The 17082-nt window shown below is 43.0% G+C and overlaps 2 protein-coding genes across 3 annotated transcripts; both read left to right on the forward strand.

Moving 5' to 3' along the window:
- The first annotated feature begins 496 nt into the window (after positions 1 to 496).
- LOC120900715 (sodium-dependent nutrient amino acid transporter 1-like) lies at positions 497 to 3436 on the forward strand. Of its 2 annotated transcripts, none has more exons than XM_040308095.1 (7): positions 497 to 764; positions 962 to 1265; positions 1340 to 1565; positions 1643 to 1913; positions 1999 to 2102; positions 2175 to 2803; positions 2886 to 3436. In XM_040308095.1, exons 1-7 carry the CDS (start codon positions 681 to 683, stop codon positions 3146 to 3148), a joined length of 1881 nt encoding a protein of 626 aa, XP_040164029.1. In that variant the 5' UTR covers positions 497 to 680; the 3' UTR covers positions 3149 to 3436. The 2 variants fall into 2 exon arrangements, with proteins under 2 accessions (XP_040164029.1, XP_040164030.1); XM_040308096.1 differs by having other exon boundaries at positions 756 to 869.
- Positions 3437 to 8629: 5193 nt separating this feature from the next.
- Positions 8630 to 13948, forward strand: LOC120902891 (sodium-dependent nutrient amino acid transporter 1-like). Its single transcript, XM_040311969.1, has 4 exons — positions 8630 to 9734; positions 11538 to 11769; positions 11843 to 12849; positions 12915 to 13948. The coding sequence occupies exons 1-4, from the start codon at positions 9368 to 9370 to the stop codon at positions 13175 to 13177; spliced, it is 1869 nt and encodes a 622-aa protein (XP_040167903.1). The 5' UTR covers positions 8630 to 9367; the 3' UTR covers positions 13178 to 13948.
- The last annotated feature ends 3134 nt before the right edge of the window (positions 13949 to 17082 follow it).

Below are 17082 nucleotides of genomic sequence, written 5' to 3' on the forward strand. Positions count from 1 at the left end.
AAGTAGAAACGGTTTTCTAGTCGTGGTAGGTGCCAACTTTCCAAGTGCAAAAAAAGGAAGAAGATTTCTGTAGCAAAACAAGACAAATCCAATAGAAAGTACGGGTCAGAGAAGGGGGGAGCCAAACCCTCTCGCTGCTTCCTCCCCATCGATATCAAACGATCGGTACAGATGTAAGCGAAAGGGTTGTGTGGGTATGTGTGGTGCATGGGGTTATAACTTACCGGTTATTCGCTTTTGGGAATATCCCAGCGGCCCCAGGCGGCCGGCAAGCATTCGGGTTTTACGGGCTGGAAATACTACTTTTTGCACTGCACACACACACACACTCACACACCGTTACAGCATCAATAGACGCTTCTGTTGGCACGCGAGCGTCTTGTTCGATTAGTGTGTTTACATACACACAATCAAAACGTGTTCATTCACAACGCGCACAACGTGAGTTAAATGTGTCGCACACCGAGTGCAGCACCGTCAAATGCACTTGGCTCGCGATCGAGACAGCATCTCATCTCGCTGGGGGCTCGCGAACTGCACCGCGATAGTAAAAAAAAGAAACCAAAACAAAACCTAAGTGACACACAGTGACAGTGAGTAAGCGCATAGTGTGTGGGTGTGTTGTGTTTGTTGTGTTTGCGCTTCGGTGACAGTTTGACAGTTTAGCTCCAGCTGATCGGATGGAGAACCTTGGATATGCGGGCGGACAGGTGGAGCCGGGGGAGAAAGGCACACAGGCAGCTGATAGTCGATCGGTCGCATCGGTAAGCAAATGACGCCGCTGATCAAACGCTGCTGATAAGGGCATTGGTGTTTGAGTGATCCAGTAATGTGTACTTTGTTTTGATTTTGCACTTTCACAACAATGAGTGAGCAGAAGCCGATGCCGGTTTTTACGTGCGATTAGTTAATCAACGAATCGAATAATTTGTATGTTTTGCTTCCCCTATGTGCAATCCAGCCGATGAATTCCAGCATCACGCTGCAGACGATCAGTGACGACACGAAAACCACGACCTCGACGCGTGATAAATGGGGCCGGGACATTGAGTTTATGCTGTCCTGCATCGCGTACTCGGTCGGGTTCGGCAACATCTGGAAGTTCCCGTACACGGCGCTGAAGCACGGCGGCGGTGCGTTCCTGCTGCCGTACCTGATCGTGCTGTTCATAGTGGGCCGACCGATCTACTACCTGGAGATGATACTGGGCCAGTTCTCGAGCAGGGGGTGTGTGAAGCTGTACGATCTGGCACCGGCTATGCGAGGTAACGTCATGCAGTTTTAGTTGTTGTTTTGTATCCCCCAAAAAACAGGTTAATCGCATCCTTCTTTTTTGTAGGCATTGGTGTGGCGCAAACGATCGCAATGTTCGTGGTGATGACGTACTACGCGCCGGTGCTGGCCATCACGTTCCGGTACTTTGTGGCATCGTTCAGCAGCACCCTACCGTGGAGCGAGTGCAACCCTAGCTGGGCAAACTGTGTCAATTCCTCGTTCGTGGGACGGCTGGAGCCCACCAACGGCACAGCCGTTGGACTGCAATCATCCGCCGAGCTGTACTTCCTGTAACTATACTGTTCAAAAACACAATTGCCAACCCACTAACACATCTTTCTAACTCTCTCATCTCACCGAAACACAGCAAGGAAGTGATCCACAAAGCACCCTCCCTTGAAGATGGGCTCGGCATGCCCGACTGGAAGCTGGCACTGTGCCTACTGTTCGCGTGGATAGTCGTCGCCACCATCCTGATCCGGGGTGCGAAAAGTACCGGCAAAGCGTCCTACTTTCTGGCCATCTTTCCGTACGTGATCATCATCATACTGCTACTGCAAACGCTCATGCTCGACGGGGCGATGCAAGGCATCCTGTACTTCATCACACCGCAGTGGGACAAGCTGCTCAGCATCGAGGTAGGCAAGCGTTACATTCTCGAACCCCTACAGGTAGGCAACCCCGCATTACAGCAATCATTTTTCGCCCCGTCTTCCGTCGTAGGTTTGGTACGAAGCCGTTACGCAGTGCTTCTTTTCGCTCTCGGTCTGTTACGGTGGCATCATCGCGTACTCGTCCTTCAACAACTTCAGCAACAATGTGCACCGGTAGGTAGGGTCATGGTAATTAGAGCCGCAATCGATTGACCCTTTTATCCCATTGGTTTTGTTGTGACACAGTGACGCCGTCATTATTTCCTGGCTCGACACCTTCACCTCGATCGTGGCCGGCTGCATCGTGTTCGGGGTGATCGGCAATTTGGCGTACGTTAGTGGGCAGCCCGACATCCAGAAGCTGGCGCGGGACGGTGCCGGCCTTACCTTCATGACGTACCCGGACGCGATCGCCAAGTTCCAGTTTTTGCCGCAGCTGTTTGCCGCCCTGTTCTTCCTGATGCTGTTCATCGTGGGCGTCGGCAGCAATCTGGGCGTAACGACCAGCATCATTACGGCGATCCGGGACCAGCGGCCCCAGCTGCGCCACTGGCAGGTGGTCCTGGGGACCGTCACCGTGGGGTACTTCTTCGGGCTGCTCTACCTAACGCCCGGTGGGTTCGATTTCCTGGACGTGATCGATTACTACGGTGCCAAGTACGTGACGCTCACGTTTGCCGTGCTGGAGCTCGCTACCGTTGCGTGGATATACGGCGTGGATCGGATCTGTCGCGACATCCGATTTATGTTGGGCATCGAGACATCGTTCTACTGGCGCGTCTGCTGGGGACTGATTGCACCGGCCGCCACGCTGCTCATTCTTATCTTCAGCTTTGCCGACTTTGAGCTGCAAAAAGTCCCGATGGGCTACAATGGTACGTTCGTTATGATTGTTGTTTCCCCTGCTACGCAAGGCCGTGCATGAATGAAATGATGACGGTTTGCTTGTCTTTACAGTTTTAGGGCTGTTTATCTACGCAATTGCGGTGCTACAACTGCCTGGTTGGTACTGCTACGCGGTTTGGAGGCGGCGCAGCAAGCAGACGGAATCATTGCGCAAGGCGGCACACAATGCGCTCAAGCCGATGGATATTTGGGGACCGGAAAGTGATACCGTGCGGTTGCAGTACCAGACCGAGGAGGAGCAATACCAAAACAGCCAACCGCTCGAGCGCAGCACTATGCAGCGAATCAAGAAGCGAATGTTTAACATGGGATGAACCAGAAAGTGAGACTGTGCCAGAATTGGAATCCTGGCGTGAAGTCTAGCGACAAGTGATGATGATAGGCCCCTATTATTGAACTGCTCTCGAAACCCTCTAACGAGCGTTATGTTTTCTCGACCGACGAAGCGTTATCAATAAGGTTAGCAGTTAGTATCAACACTCTAGAATTTGTTGTGTTCACACTTAATGTAACGTGAGTAGCGCGTGATAGAAATATTTTTTATGTCCAGTTTCCTTAAAATGTAAATAAATTGTTACCAAAGTTTTTACGAAACACATGAATTTGGATTAAAAAATATTGTTTTGCCGCGTATGTTCATGCAATCGTCGCTAGTAAAAAAGTATAAATAGCAAGAAAACATTAACTAATACAAAAGTAAATAACTAACACATCAACCAACATAGAACACATTAGTTTCTTCGACAAGCTTCATCCAACACTTTTCAAATTGCTCTAAAATACATCAACAAGACAAAATGTAAATAAAAAACCAAGGTTACTAACTTTCTGATATGAATCACTACAAGTACACAAGATTCTGAACAAAGTCAAAGAAGTTAATACAATGTTAAGATATTCATGAAAAATACATATTTACTATGATATGAACAAGAAATTATAAAAAATAAAACGAAAAGAAAAAACAATTAATCAAAATCAAGACTAAAAATCTAAATTAAAATGTTAGGTAAAAGAAAAAAAAAACATTAAAAAATGTTTGTTGGAATAAAAAAAATAGGTAAAACGTTGAGAAAAGAACAAAATTATTAGTATAGAAGCAAGCATGAACAGAAGATTTAAAAAATACATAAAATAAAAGTTAAAAAGAATAAAACATTTATAAGGAGATAAATGGTAAACAAATGTTGCTTGATTGAGCAAAAAAAGTAATTCACTAAATTTACTCCAAAACAACAAAGAATAGAATATAAAAAGCAAAAATAAGAAACATGATTTTAAACACCAAACTTTCCATTCATCCAACACATAGCAACGGTTCATTCCGTAAGAATAATTTATTCCACTTTACCGTCAAGGTTGCGACAAAAAATCACCGGAACACACGCCACACGCCGTTCCGTAATCGCATACACTTTATCTGTTCACTGCCCACTGCCAAAAAAATACCGACTGTTCAAAAACAGTGCTCGACACAGCTAGGAAGGGATTCCCAATGTTTGGTTTGGTACAAGGGTACACATACGCAAATGAAACGCAAAAAAACAACTGGCACCAAGCCCGCGACGATAATCTGCAAAGCTGTAGCAACGCGAAGGATATGTACACGCTTTGTGGTTGGTGTCCCAGCTTTCCGGGTTATATCCACAGGGAAACCCCGGAATGTACACAAACCAAAAAAAAAACAAACGAACATATCCAACAGCTTTTGGATATGCCATCCCAAGAAAGTTGGGAAAGGGGCAAAAATGGCAACAGGTTAGCCGATTTACCCTGCAGCTGTAATGTTCGCCAACGCCAACATGTATCTCAATTACACACACAAACACACACGGTACATCCCTTTGCCAGAGCCTCTCATTAAGGGTACATTCTGTCTCTGTGATCGCACGATGCTAGACCGAAACGAGCAGTCAGAACGTGTGCCGCCTCACGGCTTAATGCATGACGGGAAGCCAACTTGTGGAATAATTCCCATGTCGAGCGTCGTTTTGTTCGGCAGCGGTACTTTCCCTTCTGCGAGAGAGCGAAACCTTGTCTGATATACGTGAGCTGTGTTAGCAAATGTTTGATTGATTGAAGGCGGTCGGTGGAATTCATTTTCGTCGTCAGGAACTTATCGCAAATATCGAAGCACAAAAAGGCAACGAGATGTAGTAAAACGAAAGGGGCTTTTTGGGAAGGCTTCTGATTATTGACGATGATTATATGAACTGCAAAATGGGAAATGCAGTACGATTGACGAGTCGGAAAGGGACGACATTCAGCAGCACAATTGAGATGCTACTGATTAAATAATTCCGATAGTGACTGCCGTAATAATTATCTAGCAGCTGTGTACTTTCTCTGTTGTACGAGTCCGTATCAGAAAGCAAATTGTAAGCGTAGAATGATATAATTATTTACCTTTTGTTGTATCGCTCAAGTGGTTTGTTAGTATAGAAAGCTGCTTGTAGCTGGAATTTGCGCTATTTGAACATCAAACATGGTTCCTCTGGTTGAAGAAGCTGTTTCATGACAGTTTATAACTCATAGTACTAATATTCTGCAAGAATTGAAGAATATTGATGATGATTGATTGAGTGTTGCCCATTTTGAACCAGTTGAAATGATTTTCAATGGAACGATAACTTAAAATCGTGGAAACAATTATTTTATATTCATATTTTGATATGTGGGAAGACTTGAAACATGTTCAAACCCGCTGAAAACCCTGCAATGTTTAAAGAATAAAATAAAACAAGTATGCAAGAAAGAAAAACTGGAATAATTGATTTAAAAAAATCAAATTTTGCTTCAAACTAATTAATTATTAATCAAATTTAATTTTTAAAGAAAACGTGTTCAAAGTATTACAACGAGAACAACAAAAAAGATAATGAGAACAAAGAAGAATATAAAAAAGAAACAAAATAAAAATGTTAACATTAATCACAAAATAAACCACCAAAAGGATTAACGATAATACGATAGTAAACGAAGAGAAAACTATAAATGATCAATATAGATAATTTGAAACACGCAAATAAAATAGTGAAATAGGAAAGAATAAAAATGTTAAATAATCAATGAACATAAAAAAGAATTATTTCATGACAAGAATGACATCACTCAACGTCTAAAGACTCGAAGTCATTCCCAGATTGTAAAAAAATAACTTTCCAACGATAAAGCATTTCGCATCGATTAAGTCTATTGGAAGAAGATTAAACACCAATCATAGCGAAAAAAATGAACGTTAAACTGTCCACTGTAGCTCACTTTTACTGCGCTACAGAAAAGAGACAAGATAGCAGAACCACAACAATCGCGCAAACAGCATTGACTCTTCTATTTATCTATCCCAGCACACACCACGTGACAAGGGTGTGACAGCAAGCGGACCAGGACGCCGATGACGCCCGGCTGTACTGGTTCTCCGTGTGGGTTGTGTAAGATCGAAATCGAACTCTCGCATTCCCGCCGCCAATTGTGCTCCAATAACACGGTCATATAAGCGCACCAACTGTTTGCGTACGTTCATCGCAAGACGTTAGAGAGGATGCGCTGTACTAAATGCTGCTAGGCTCATCAAAACAATTTCAACACACAGGAATAACATGCCGCCCAATAAGCTGCTTCTGGGAATGAACCCATTCTTATCATTGATGACACACCAATTAAATCGTAAACTATAAAAGGGACATAAGCGGTAGAGGGAAAGGGTTGAGATGCAACATCAGTGCCGTTATTATTGTTTCGCGTTCGTCTTCCACACCCCAAAGTGCGGGTCATGGTTTTGTTTGGCAAAATAAAACCAAGACAAATTCAGCAGATATCGTCTGAAGATATCGTCTGTGGCAGGAAATGGTGGCTCCAAAAAACCTATTGCCCTGACACAGCTGTTGTACCGAATTGCGGGAAACTCTGGGAGGAAACCTTTTGTTGATTGTTTTTGGTTTGAGTTCACTACTTGAGTGCGTCACGCACGCTAAATCCGGTCGGATCTGGTTCCGGAATACGGTGGTATTTCCCTCGACTTTCCTCCCCGGGGTGGGTGGGATATACTGCATTCAAAGGTAAATATTGGCATGCGTCCTCGTGCCTTGCTGAACGCTATCATCCGCTGCAATGGCTCGCACGTGAGCTTGGATGAATGAAGCGTCCCCTGCAGTGATAAGCGTTCTATCCCCGCAGGGAACGGGATGGAGAAGTTCGGTTGTTATAGTGTGGCAATCATTGCATAATTAGCGACTGAGAGGGACTGATGCACGAGTAAGTTGTGCTGGCATGTGGGACCTAAATAACAATGTCCCTCAGGTAAGTTCGCTTTAACGACTTCATGCACGTGTCCGCAACATCTTCGCTTTCTTGGACGCAGCACCAAATCTACCCATTTGCGTCAAACAAACAACTTTATTGCTAAATTTGTTACCGTTGCTCCATTCTCCAGTCTCTAACACTGTTTTCAAGGCGGAATTCGGCCAACGGGATTGAAGGTTGGGAGTGAAATCTTCGCTGGGGTTAAAAGCTTAGTCTTGTGTTGAGAGTGAAATCGACTCACATTCAAGAAGCAACACAGTGGAAGCAGGTTTAAGGGGAATTTATATCAACGCAATCGATCGATGAGATCAGAACTGTGGTTTGTGACGATGGGTTGGTCAGGATAGATAATGAGATTTGATTTCTCTTTGTTATAACTTCAGACAGTCTCAATCAAATGGAAATTCTGGATCAAAGCTCATGGTTTGTAAAACTCTCAATTAAATCATAGACCTGTTCTTGTTAAGATATGCATGATATGCATGAAACCGTTTGTAAAATAAAAAAGAAAGAAAACGGTTTAACAACAATAACATAGCTAATAGTAAAATAGTATAATATTAATAAAATAAAAATAGTTAAAACGTATTATTCACCACATGAACTTCGACAAAACTTATTGAATAATTATAAATCGATCACAAATGATAGACTCATTTGCGAATTAAAGCAAAACAAAATGTAAAGAAACACAAGCCAGTAAGTTTTTGTATCTTCATAACATCATAACGCAAACACCAAGCATAAAGAACATATAAGCAAGTACCGACATGGCAGAAATATTCAAAACTTAATGCAATACGAAACACGACCACAAAAAAAAACATAAAACTAAGAAGAGGAATAAAACACAAAGCCCAATCCTACAACTATGATTTAACGACAACAAAAGCCAAGTCAGACCTTCACAGTGCAAAAGCACAACACAAAACACATGCGTTACTATAATTTTCCACCACATTACTTGCTTGCTGCTGCCTTTGCTTCTCACTTAGCGGATGCATTATAAAGTCAAATACACACCGTTCAAAAGTGCAATTTATTTCGTTCTTGTTTTTTTTTTCTGTGTGCTGCTGTCCACACCTTTTGCTGTGTGCAGTAAGTATCTTGTACCAGAAAAATTGCAGTTAAGGCATGGGCATATAAATAGCATCAGCAAAAACAAGTTCACATATTGTAACCCCCGTATCGTTTTGGAATTTCAAGCCTTTTTTATGTAAGTGCCCAATCAACGTCCAGATAGCATGAGATGCGCTTTTATTCGCCTGCCTCTCAAACTGGGATAAGAATTCCCCCGAATCTATCAACTGCTGGAGCAAACCTGTACTCAGAACCCTACTTCGCATACACACACACACTCACTCCAAAAGCACAAAAGTCCCCCAGACAGCCGCCGGCGGCGTCGGCAGCGGGAAGCTTAATCGCTTCACCTGTGTGCGAATCGTCGTCGTCGTCGGCAGATTAGAGAGAACCCCGGGCGCTTTCGATGGCTATAAACTAATTGCCGCCGACGTCGGAGCACCTCACTAACAAACGAGCGTTCGAGTCGAACGGACACGCGGCCACGGGAGCTTTCGCAGCAACGGACACTGTTGCCACACATTGTTGATTGTGAACGTGCGTCTGTGGGAAAAGGTGCAAATCCCCAGCCTATCGAGATGTAAAGATCGATCTCGTTCTCTAGCAATAGTTTATGAGGAAGAGATCGAACTACTAAACAGTGCTAATCAAAAAATTGTGTCTAGGAAGTGACTCGCATTTGCACACAAAGATCCTCAAAGCGTGAAGCTTCGAATTACTTTTACGTGTGCGTAAATCTGTGATACGATCAAGTGCCTCCGTTTCTGTGTCTAAACGCCGTCCTTCGATCGACGCTACTGTAGAGTCCTTGACAAGTGTTTGTGTGTTGTTTCGCTACGCTTCAGCGACAAAGCCGTGTGCCGAATTAGTAGTGCCTGTAAACCGCACAACAACACAAATGCACACTCTGCACGATAGTTAATTCAACTCACCGTTCATTTTTAATAAACAGAATAAAAAAATCGCATAGCAAAACCACACGTCACACGCCAGTTGCGCCTTCCCTTTTCTGCCTGCTTAGTTGTGCGAATGGTGGCTGCAAAATTTAAATAGTGACTGTGACTAAATAACGATCCACACACCGTTGTAGTGTGGTGAATTTCCATTTTCCACTGCTTGCGTGTGTCCGTGTATAATACCTCCGGCATACAATGTCCGGTACGGACAATCCTGGCTTTGTGACGTCGGATGATGGCGGGCTTCCTGCACAGATTGGTGCAAAACCAACATCACCATCAGCACAGCTGGAAAAGCTCGAAAAACCACCGGCCGCCGAGCGTGAAAAGTGGGACAAGGGTGTCGAGTTCCTGATGTCCTGCATAGCGCTCTCCGTCGGGCTGGGCAATGTGTGGAAGTTTCCGTCCACCGCGTTCCGCAATGGTGGCGGTGCGTTCGTTATCCCGTACCTGATTGTGCTGCTGGTCGTTGGACGGCCCATCTACTACCTGGAGATGATGATGGGTCAGTTTTCGAGCCGGGGCAGCGTCAAGGTGTACGATGTGTCGCCGATCATGCGAGGTAAGGTGGGATGATGATGGGTGCGGGTATTTAGAGCACAAAAATACACACACACGCGGGTGTTATTTGCAAGGGTAATGGCAACAGAGACAGTAGTACGAAATAGTCAAGCCACAAAAGCAGGTTGATCGTCATCATCGTCATCGTCGGGAAATATGTAATGAGCGTCGTAGTATGCGTAGTTGCCGAAAGTGATTTAGAACTCGGACTCGCTCTAATGAGCAGTAAATGAGCTTCATCATCCCGCAATGGCAATAAAATTACTTCCTTTCACTTGATGGATGCACTTTACTGCGCTTTGAGCTGAAATTGTTGTCGTTTAATTCTTTGAATCAATGTTGCAACCCATCACTTTTTATATTATTTGGTTGCAATTTAAAATGAGTAACCAAGTTTATTATTTCACTAAATAATTGAGTGTTATTCATTTTTGCTTGTCCAATACATTAGACGTTACTTATGAATGATATAAATGGATATTAATAATGATTAATTTAACATTTTTAGCAGGAATTAAAAGGAAGATTTGTATTAAAAAAAATAAAAATTCACTAGCGTAGGACAATAGGAAATTTATTTACTTCATTTCAATTACCCGGGAAAAGGGTGGAATTAACTAATCATAAAACCGGTAATACAGATCATCCAAGTTTTCACACGTTCACGATATAAATGCAAGCTTTGTGAGCATTCGCGTTTGTTTATCAATGATCTATAGCGTGTAATGCGTACGGTGATTTTAGATATGTAACAGAACAATACCGAACGTCATTTCACGCGATCGTTTATTCTCTTTGCTTCTCGATCGTAAAAAAACACTTTTTAAAAATGTACAGTGTACAATGCTATAAAGATTTCTATGCCTATTAATTGGTTTACATCTTACAGGGAGAAAATGTGAAAAAAGTTATAGAGATGTGATAAAGTAGAACTACAAGCTCAAAATCTTTATATAGAATAGTAATAGAAATACCTGAAGTACTACATCGTTCAAGAAAATTAAACACAATATAATATTTAAAAAAGCAAAGAACAAAATTGGAGCTAAATATAATTGAATTAATAATCCAATGAATCCATCGGTTCACCACAAGCTTCTCACGATTTATTGGTTGGTTACCATTATCTTTTGGGTACATCTCATGATTTATTCACCATATCCCCATAGAATTTTTGATCATTCCGACGATGTATTGGAATCGTCCCATTGCAAATCAATACAATCAATACTACTCTGGAACACCCAATAAATAGTGGGAACAATCCAAACAAATGTAGGGAAGCATCCAATAATCTACCAAAGGAATCGAAAGTAGGATGAAAAAAGAATTCAAAATGTTAGCAGTGAAGGCAGTGATAGTTAACTCTTTATATTTCTTGATAATTTATTTAAATGTATCAAGTTACAGCAAAAGTTAAAAAAAGCTGATTTTAACATAGCTAATGTATGTAACAGCCACAACTTTAACTTTAAGTTAAGCCTATCCCATTAAATGCCCCATAGGACGTAAATCTTATCTTAAATAAGATTATTAAGATTATTAAGACAAAAAAGCTCCAAGTACTCAAGCTTTTTAGCACCATAAATCACCTGCAAACGATGCGATATTGTGTGCTAATAGCTAAACATTCCACATTCCAACCACCATATCACACACACGGCGGGAAATTCCATAAAACTGTTTGTGATTTTTTTATGGACCACTAAACACTCAACGCAGCGACACTGTAACACATTCCATGCACCAAATATTTACCTTCTTATCTTACCTTTCCACACCCTGTCTCTTGCTCCTGTCCTAGGTATCGGTATCGCGCAGATGGTTTCGATTTGCGTAGTGATCGTGTACTACGCGGCGACGATCGCGACGGCAATCCGCTTCTTTGTCGCATCGTTCGGCAGCCCGCTCCCGTGGGCCAGTTGTGACGTCAGCTGGACCGGTGGTTTCAACTGTGTCAACTCCTCCAACACTGGGCCGACGCCGGCTTTCAACAACTCACTGCCGGTGAAGACGTCGGCCGAGCTGTACTACACGTAAGACTTTTGAAGCTTTGAACCAGCTTTCCGACACTCTTGCTTGACTAGTCTCTATCTTCCTATCTCTCAGACACTCAGTCACCGGCGAAGGACTGCTGACTGCGGGTGAGTTCGGTGTGCCGGACTGGAAGCTGACGCTCTGCCTGCTCTTCATCTGGGTGGCGATGACCATCATGATGGTGAAGGGTATCCGCGGATCCGGCAAGGTCGCTTACTTCCTGGCCCTCTTCCCGTACGTCGTGCTGATCTCGTTCGCAATCTACGCCTTCACGCTGGAGGGCGCCGGTCAGGGCTTGAAGTACTTCATCACCCCCGACTGGGATCAGCTGCTGAATGCGGACGTCTGGAAAGAGGCCGTCTCGCAGTGTTTCTTCTCGCTGTCGATCTGTTTCGGCGGTGTCATTGCCTTCTCCTCTTACAACAACTTCAGCAACAATATCTACCGGGATGCGATGATCATCTCGTGGCTGGATACGTTCACCTCCCTACTCTCCGGGGCGCTCGTGTTCTCCATCATTGGCCATCTGGGACATCTGACAAACGAAACCGACTACACCAAGGTGGTAAAGCCGGGCAGTGGCCTAACGTTTATCACCTATCCCGATGCGCTGGCCAAGTTTGAGCACGTGCCGAACCTGTTCGCGTTGCTGTTCTTCTTCATGCTGCTAACGCTCGGCGTCGGTAGCTGTACCGGACTTATCAACAGTGTGCTGACAGCGCTCCATGACAGTACGCCGAGACTGAAATCCTGGAAAACGGTCGTCACCATCGGAGTGCTAGGATTTGCGCTCGGACTGCTGTTCGTAACGCCGTCCGGTTCGAAGATGCTCGACTACTTTGATTACTACGGCGTGCAGTTTGTGACGCTCACGTCTGCGATCTTTGAACTGTTTGCGTTCTGCTGGCTGTATGGCATCAGGAAGCTTACGCGTGACATCCAATTTATGTTAAAGCGTCGCACCGGTTTTCTGTGGCGCTTCTGCTGGAAGTTGCTAACACCGGCGATGCTGATCGTGGTGCTGATTATTGGACTGGTGAAGAGCCAAAGACCGCAGGGCATTGACGATGTGTATCATGGTGAGTGAGATGTGACACGAGTGATCTTCTGTTCAATGTAACTAACATATCTCTATCCTCAACAGTCTTAGGTTGGTGCATCTACGTTGGAGCTTTGGTGCCAATTCCGGTGTGGGCTTGGTTTGCCATCCGTAAACGCAACGAATCGTCCCTCAAGAAGCGCATCGTGGCCGCAAGTAAACCCCTCTCCGACTGGGGTCCAGAGAGTTTGGAAGTGCGCAAACAGTACCTCGAATTCTGCAGCAACTATCAACCGATGGACTCACGCTGGACCAGGTTGCGGCGGGTACTGCACCGGAACGACAAGACGTATCGCGTCTCGGTTTAAGCGGAAGGCCGACGGGGCAAACAGTTTTCTCTCTTTTCTTAACAACGCGTGTGCGTGCGCTCCAATGCGTCAGTATTACCTGGAACCAAGCCTGGAACAGTGCCGGAAGAGAGCCGACGAGAGTTCCGACACCCGTTTCCCATTTGCCCACCGAAACCGCACGACTGCGGTCTACTACAGTTCCCTTCTAATCTAAGCCACAACACAACGATCACCCCTCCAACAGACTTACTAGAGACACTAGCCAATGCACGTTGAAGGCACGGAAGGGATTGCAAATCCAACCGATGACGTTCACGTTTCATTGTTTCGCGCGCAGATAATTGCTCCCCAGGTGCGCGGAATCGGAACGTCAGTGAGCACCGCAATGTAACCTTCCACGAGGGTTTGGGAGGTAGCATTGGCGAGAATCGAGATGTTCTTTAAAAGAAAAGCTCAGCGTGATAGGAAGCGCACGAATGCGAAAGGAAAAGTTGACTCCCCACGGGTGTTAGCAGATCCCGCAGTGATAGTAGATTGTGAATTGTAAATGTGTCTTTCTAAATGACCTTTTTTATTGTGCCACTGGACAAAGTAGTGAGAGAGACAGAGAAAGTGAGAGAGATAGAATGGGGGAGAATTCGAAAGTAGACTACTGCCTAGGTTTTAGTACGATGACAACAGTAGATATAAATTATGATTAGTATTGTAACACTAATAGAGTAGGTTTTTATGACCCTCATTGAATAACTTTTAAAAATAAAACAATTGAATATCTTCAAATTCTTCAAATTCTCCAATTTACCTTTAGGGAAAGGCGTCTTCCGAATCAAAGTTCCCGCATCGTACAAATTTTAAAGAAAAAAAATAAGGCACGAGGGGCCTTCACTCAAGGTCACGTGCTTCCCAGACCGTGTATGTGTGTGTGTGTGTGTGTGTGTGTGTGTGTGTGTGTGTGTGTGTGTGTGTGTGTGTGTGTGTGTGTGTGTGTGTGTGTGTGTGTGTGTGTGTGTGTGTGTGTGTGTGTGTGTGTGTGTGTGTGTGTGTGTGTGTGTGTGTGTGTGTGTGTGTGTGTGTGTGTGTGTGTGTGTGTGTGTGTGTGTGTGTGTGTGTGTGTGTGTGTGTGTGTGTGTGTGTGTGTGTGTGTGTGTGTGTGTGTGCAGTGCGGCACAGGTTTGATGTTAATTTGCTGTTGCTTAGTTGCAGGTTAGGCCTGCGCTGAAGGTAATTAGCATGCATGTTTTGTGAATGAACTGCAAGTGGGAATGTCAAGGTCAAGCGAGCAGGCGTAACAACAGTAGGCAATCATCATTTAGGTCATTTTGATTGAGCGAAAACGCCGTTGTAAACAGACTGCGAACGAAATAGAACATGATTAAATGGGGAAGTTTTAGACCTTTTAGTGTTTGGCAGTGATTTGACGGAGGAAAGGATGATTGAAGTTTATTTTAGATGTCTTTTAATAGAAAAAGCGTAACTCCACAGTACACAATTCCTGCCGTGAAATGAATAACAAATCGATTTACTGCATGATTAAGGAAAATGGTACCAAAATAAACCATTTACAGGTTGTTTTTTTATGCGTCGATGACAACCGCTTAAGCTTACTAAAAGGCCCTCATATCCCAATTCACTCCCCCAATAAATTATCATTAAATCATCGCCGTCCGTTTCATCCGCTTTTTTGCTTTTGCGTTTCTTTTTTTTTCATCAAAAATTGCATCGAAAAAATGACTCCGCATTATTGTAAAAAAATAAATAAAAAAAACTTCAAAGCAAGAAGGTTAATAGTAATTTGGGTGCAAATTGATGTAACAACCACATGCAAGCGCAGTTTGTCCGGGCTGGTTTGCTGCTGATTATGTCGACCAGCGCCACTGTCACCATTTGACATTGGCCGTTGGTAGTTTCGAATGTTGAGTTAAGCAGGGTTGTAAATCTCGTAACTGTGCTTGGAAAATTGGACAGAGTGCCTACCTGGTGGTCCGATCGGTACGCGTGTGGAGTCAAACGTGAGTAGAACCGATTCTAGGCACGATCACGGGAATGGCACTATTGTTTTTTGCACATTTTTACAGCACAACCATCCAAGATGTATCCCGTCGCGTGGTAGATAAACGTGTTGTATCGAAACAATCATGAGCTAAATTTATTATTATCCAAGTGACATACTTTCGTGACAGTGCGAAAACAAGATATTTATCAATTTGCGTTTAAAACGGTGCATAAACAAACCAATCGGCTTGGCAAGAAAAAAAAAACAAATCGTGAATGAATTCGACCGCTTCTGCAGGTTCTACTTTGTTGTACATCCCCAATAATAAGGTGCTAATGATGCTAAAGTGGAACTTAATTTAGAGCTCACACGAGCGCATCGTAAGGGTATGACGTTTCACACTTGCATGGCTGTGAATGTGTTCAATGTTGTCTTCCAATTTGATTAACACTCAATTTGATACATATGTAAGCAAGAATTTCCATGACGATGGCCGATTTTAACATGCAGCAATACTCAAAAATGAATTTAATCGACAAACTATTTTTGGACGGTTTCTCGCTTTATCAGACACAGGTTTTGGAGTCTCTGACATTATATATTACATTTTCATGTCTAGTTTTTGTTATGATCTTGATAAACAGAGGCAACAATTTATTAGAAATGGCTACAAATAGCTTAACTATTAAAATGGAAAGAAAATAACATGCTAAAGTTAATTTTTTTAACATAATAGTTAAATGTAAACATCATTTACATTTTGAAAAGAAAACACACAGCAATTTGATTCGAATATAAATTGAAATAGTAAAACAGAACAGGAAGGAAAACAGAAAATCAAAAAATTAATTGATCAAAACGATATACCAATTCTTTACACAATACCAAAAACAAATATTTAAATAAAATAGGAAAAAAATTAACACAAGTACACAGGTACACGATATAAGGTATTGTGCAACAATTTAATTTAGTGAGAAATGGAATATTGAATTCGTTACCTGATGTATGTATTTGTACTGTTTAGTACAAATATGTCAATTCGAGTACTGTTTAAAAAAGTACATAAATAATGTGCCCTGTTAAAAAAATATATTTATATACAATATTCAGAAATCAGAATCATTCAGAATTGAAAATTCTCAAAAAAACATGTAATGTTTCATTAAAACATGCCGAAGAAGTGTTTTGCGTACCAGATGCTATTATCTCTATAATTTAATCAATTTTCATATCTTAATGATTTCATTTAATAAAAATGGACGAATTGACAATTGTCAATTTATCATGGATTTAATAACGAAACGTTAATTATACTTCCAATAATAGTATCCCATGAGTCAGTGGATAAAATTAGAAACCTCTATCAGTCCAACTCTAATCGTGATGGCCAAGCAAGTAAAGCTACTTCGTTCAGGAGCGTGCGCGATCAAATAACGACACCTCGTAGCATTTCAAAGGGACTCCGTGCTGCAGTTTATGAATGTCGTATAAGTTTGTTCCGGTATCTACAACATTTTGGCACTATTAGACAACAATCAGAGCATCGAAAAAACGCACAGTTCTAAACGGCTTACGTTCCTGAGAGACAAGAAGCTCCAAAGAATGCTTAAAATGAAGACCGAAGTAAATGTCGCTACTTCGCTGCGTTCGCTTGGCCGGAAGGTCGATGCAACCGGCCAAACAGTGAAATAGTACTTGGAAAACATGAACATATCAGGAGCCAGTACATATCACGTTCACTGGATTCGCAGCAGCAAGCAATGGCGCCAAAACTCAATGCGACCATTTTAGATGAATTCCGGGTGAATTTCGTTATGACACCCTTGTTCGCGAACCGGTCCAACATCGCCCAGCTGCGTCTCATCGAAATTTTCTTTTTCAATAAGATGCAAAAGCTGTACTCAAAGGATTTTGTTGCAAAAACTGA

Source organism: Anopheles arabiensis, chromosome 3, assembly GCF_016920715.1.
Source record: "Anopheles arabiensis isolate DONGOLA chromosome 3, AaraD3, whole genome shotgun sequence".
NCBI lineage: Eukaryota > Metazoa > Arthropoda > Insecta > Diptera > Culicidae > Anopheles > Anopheles arabiensis.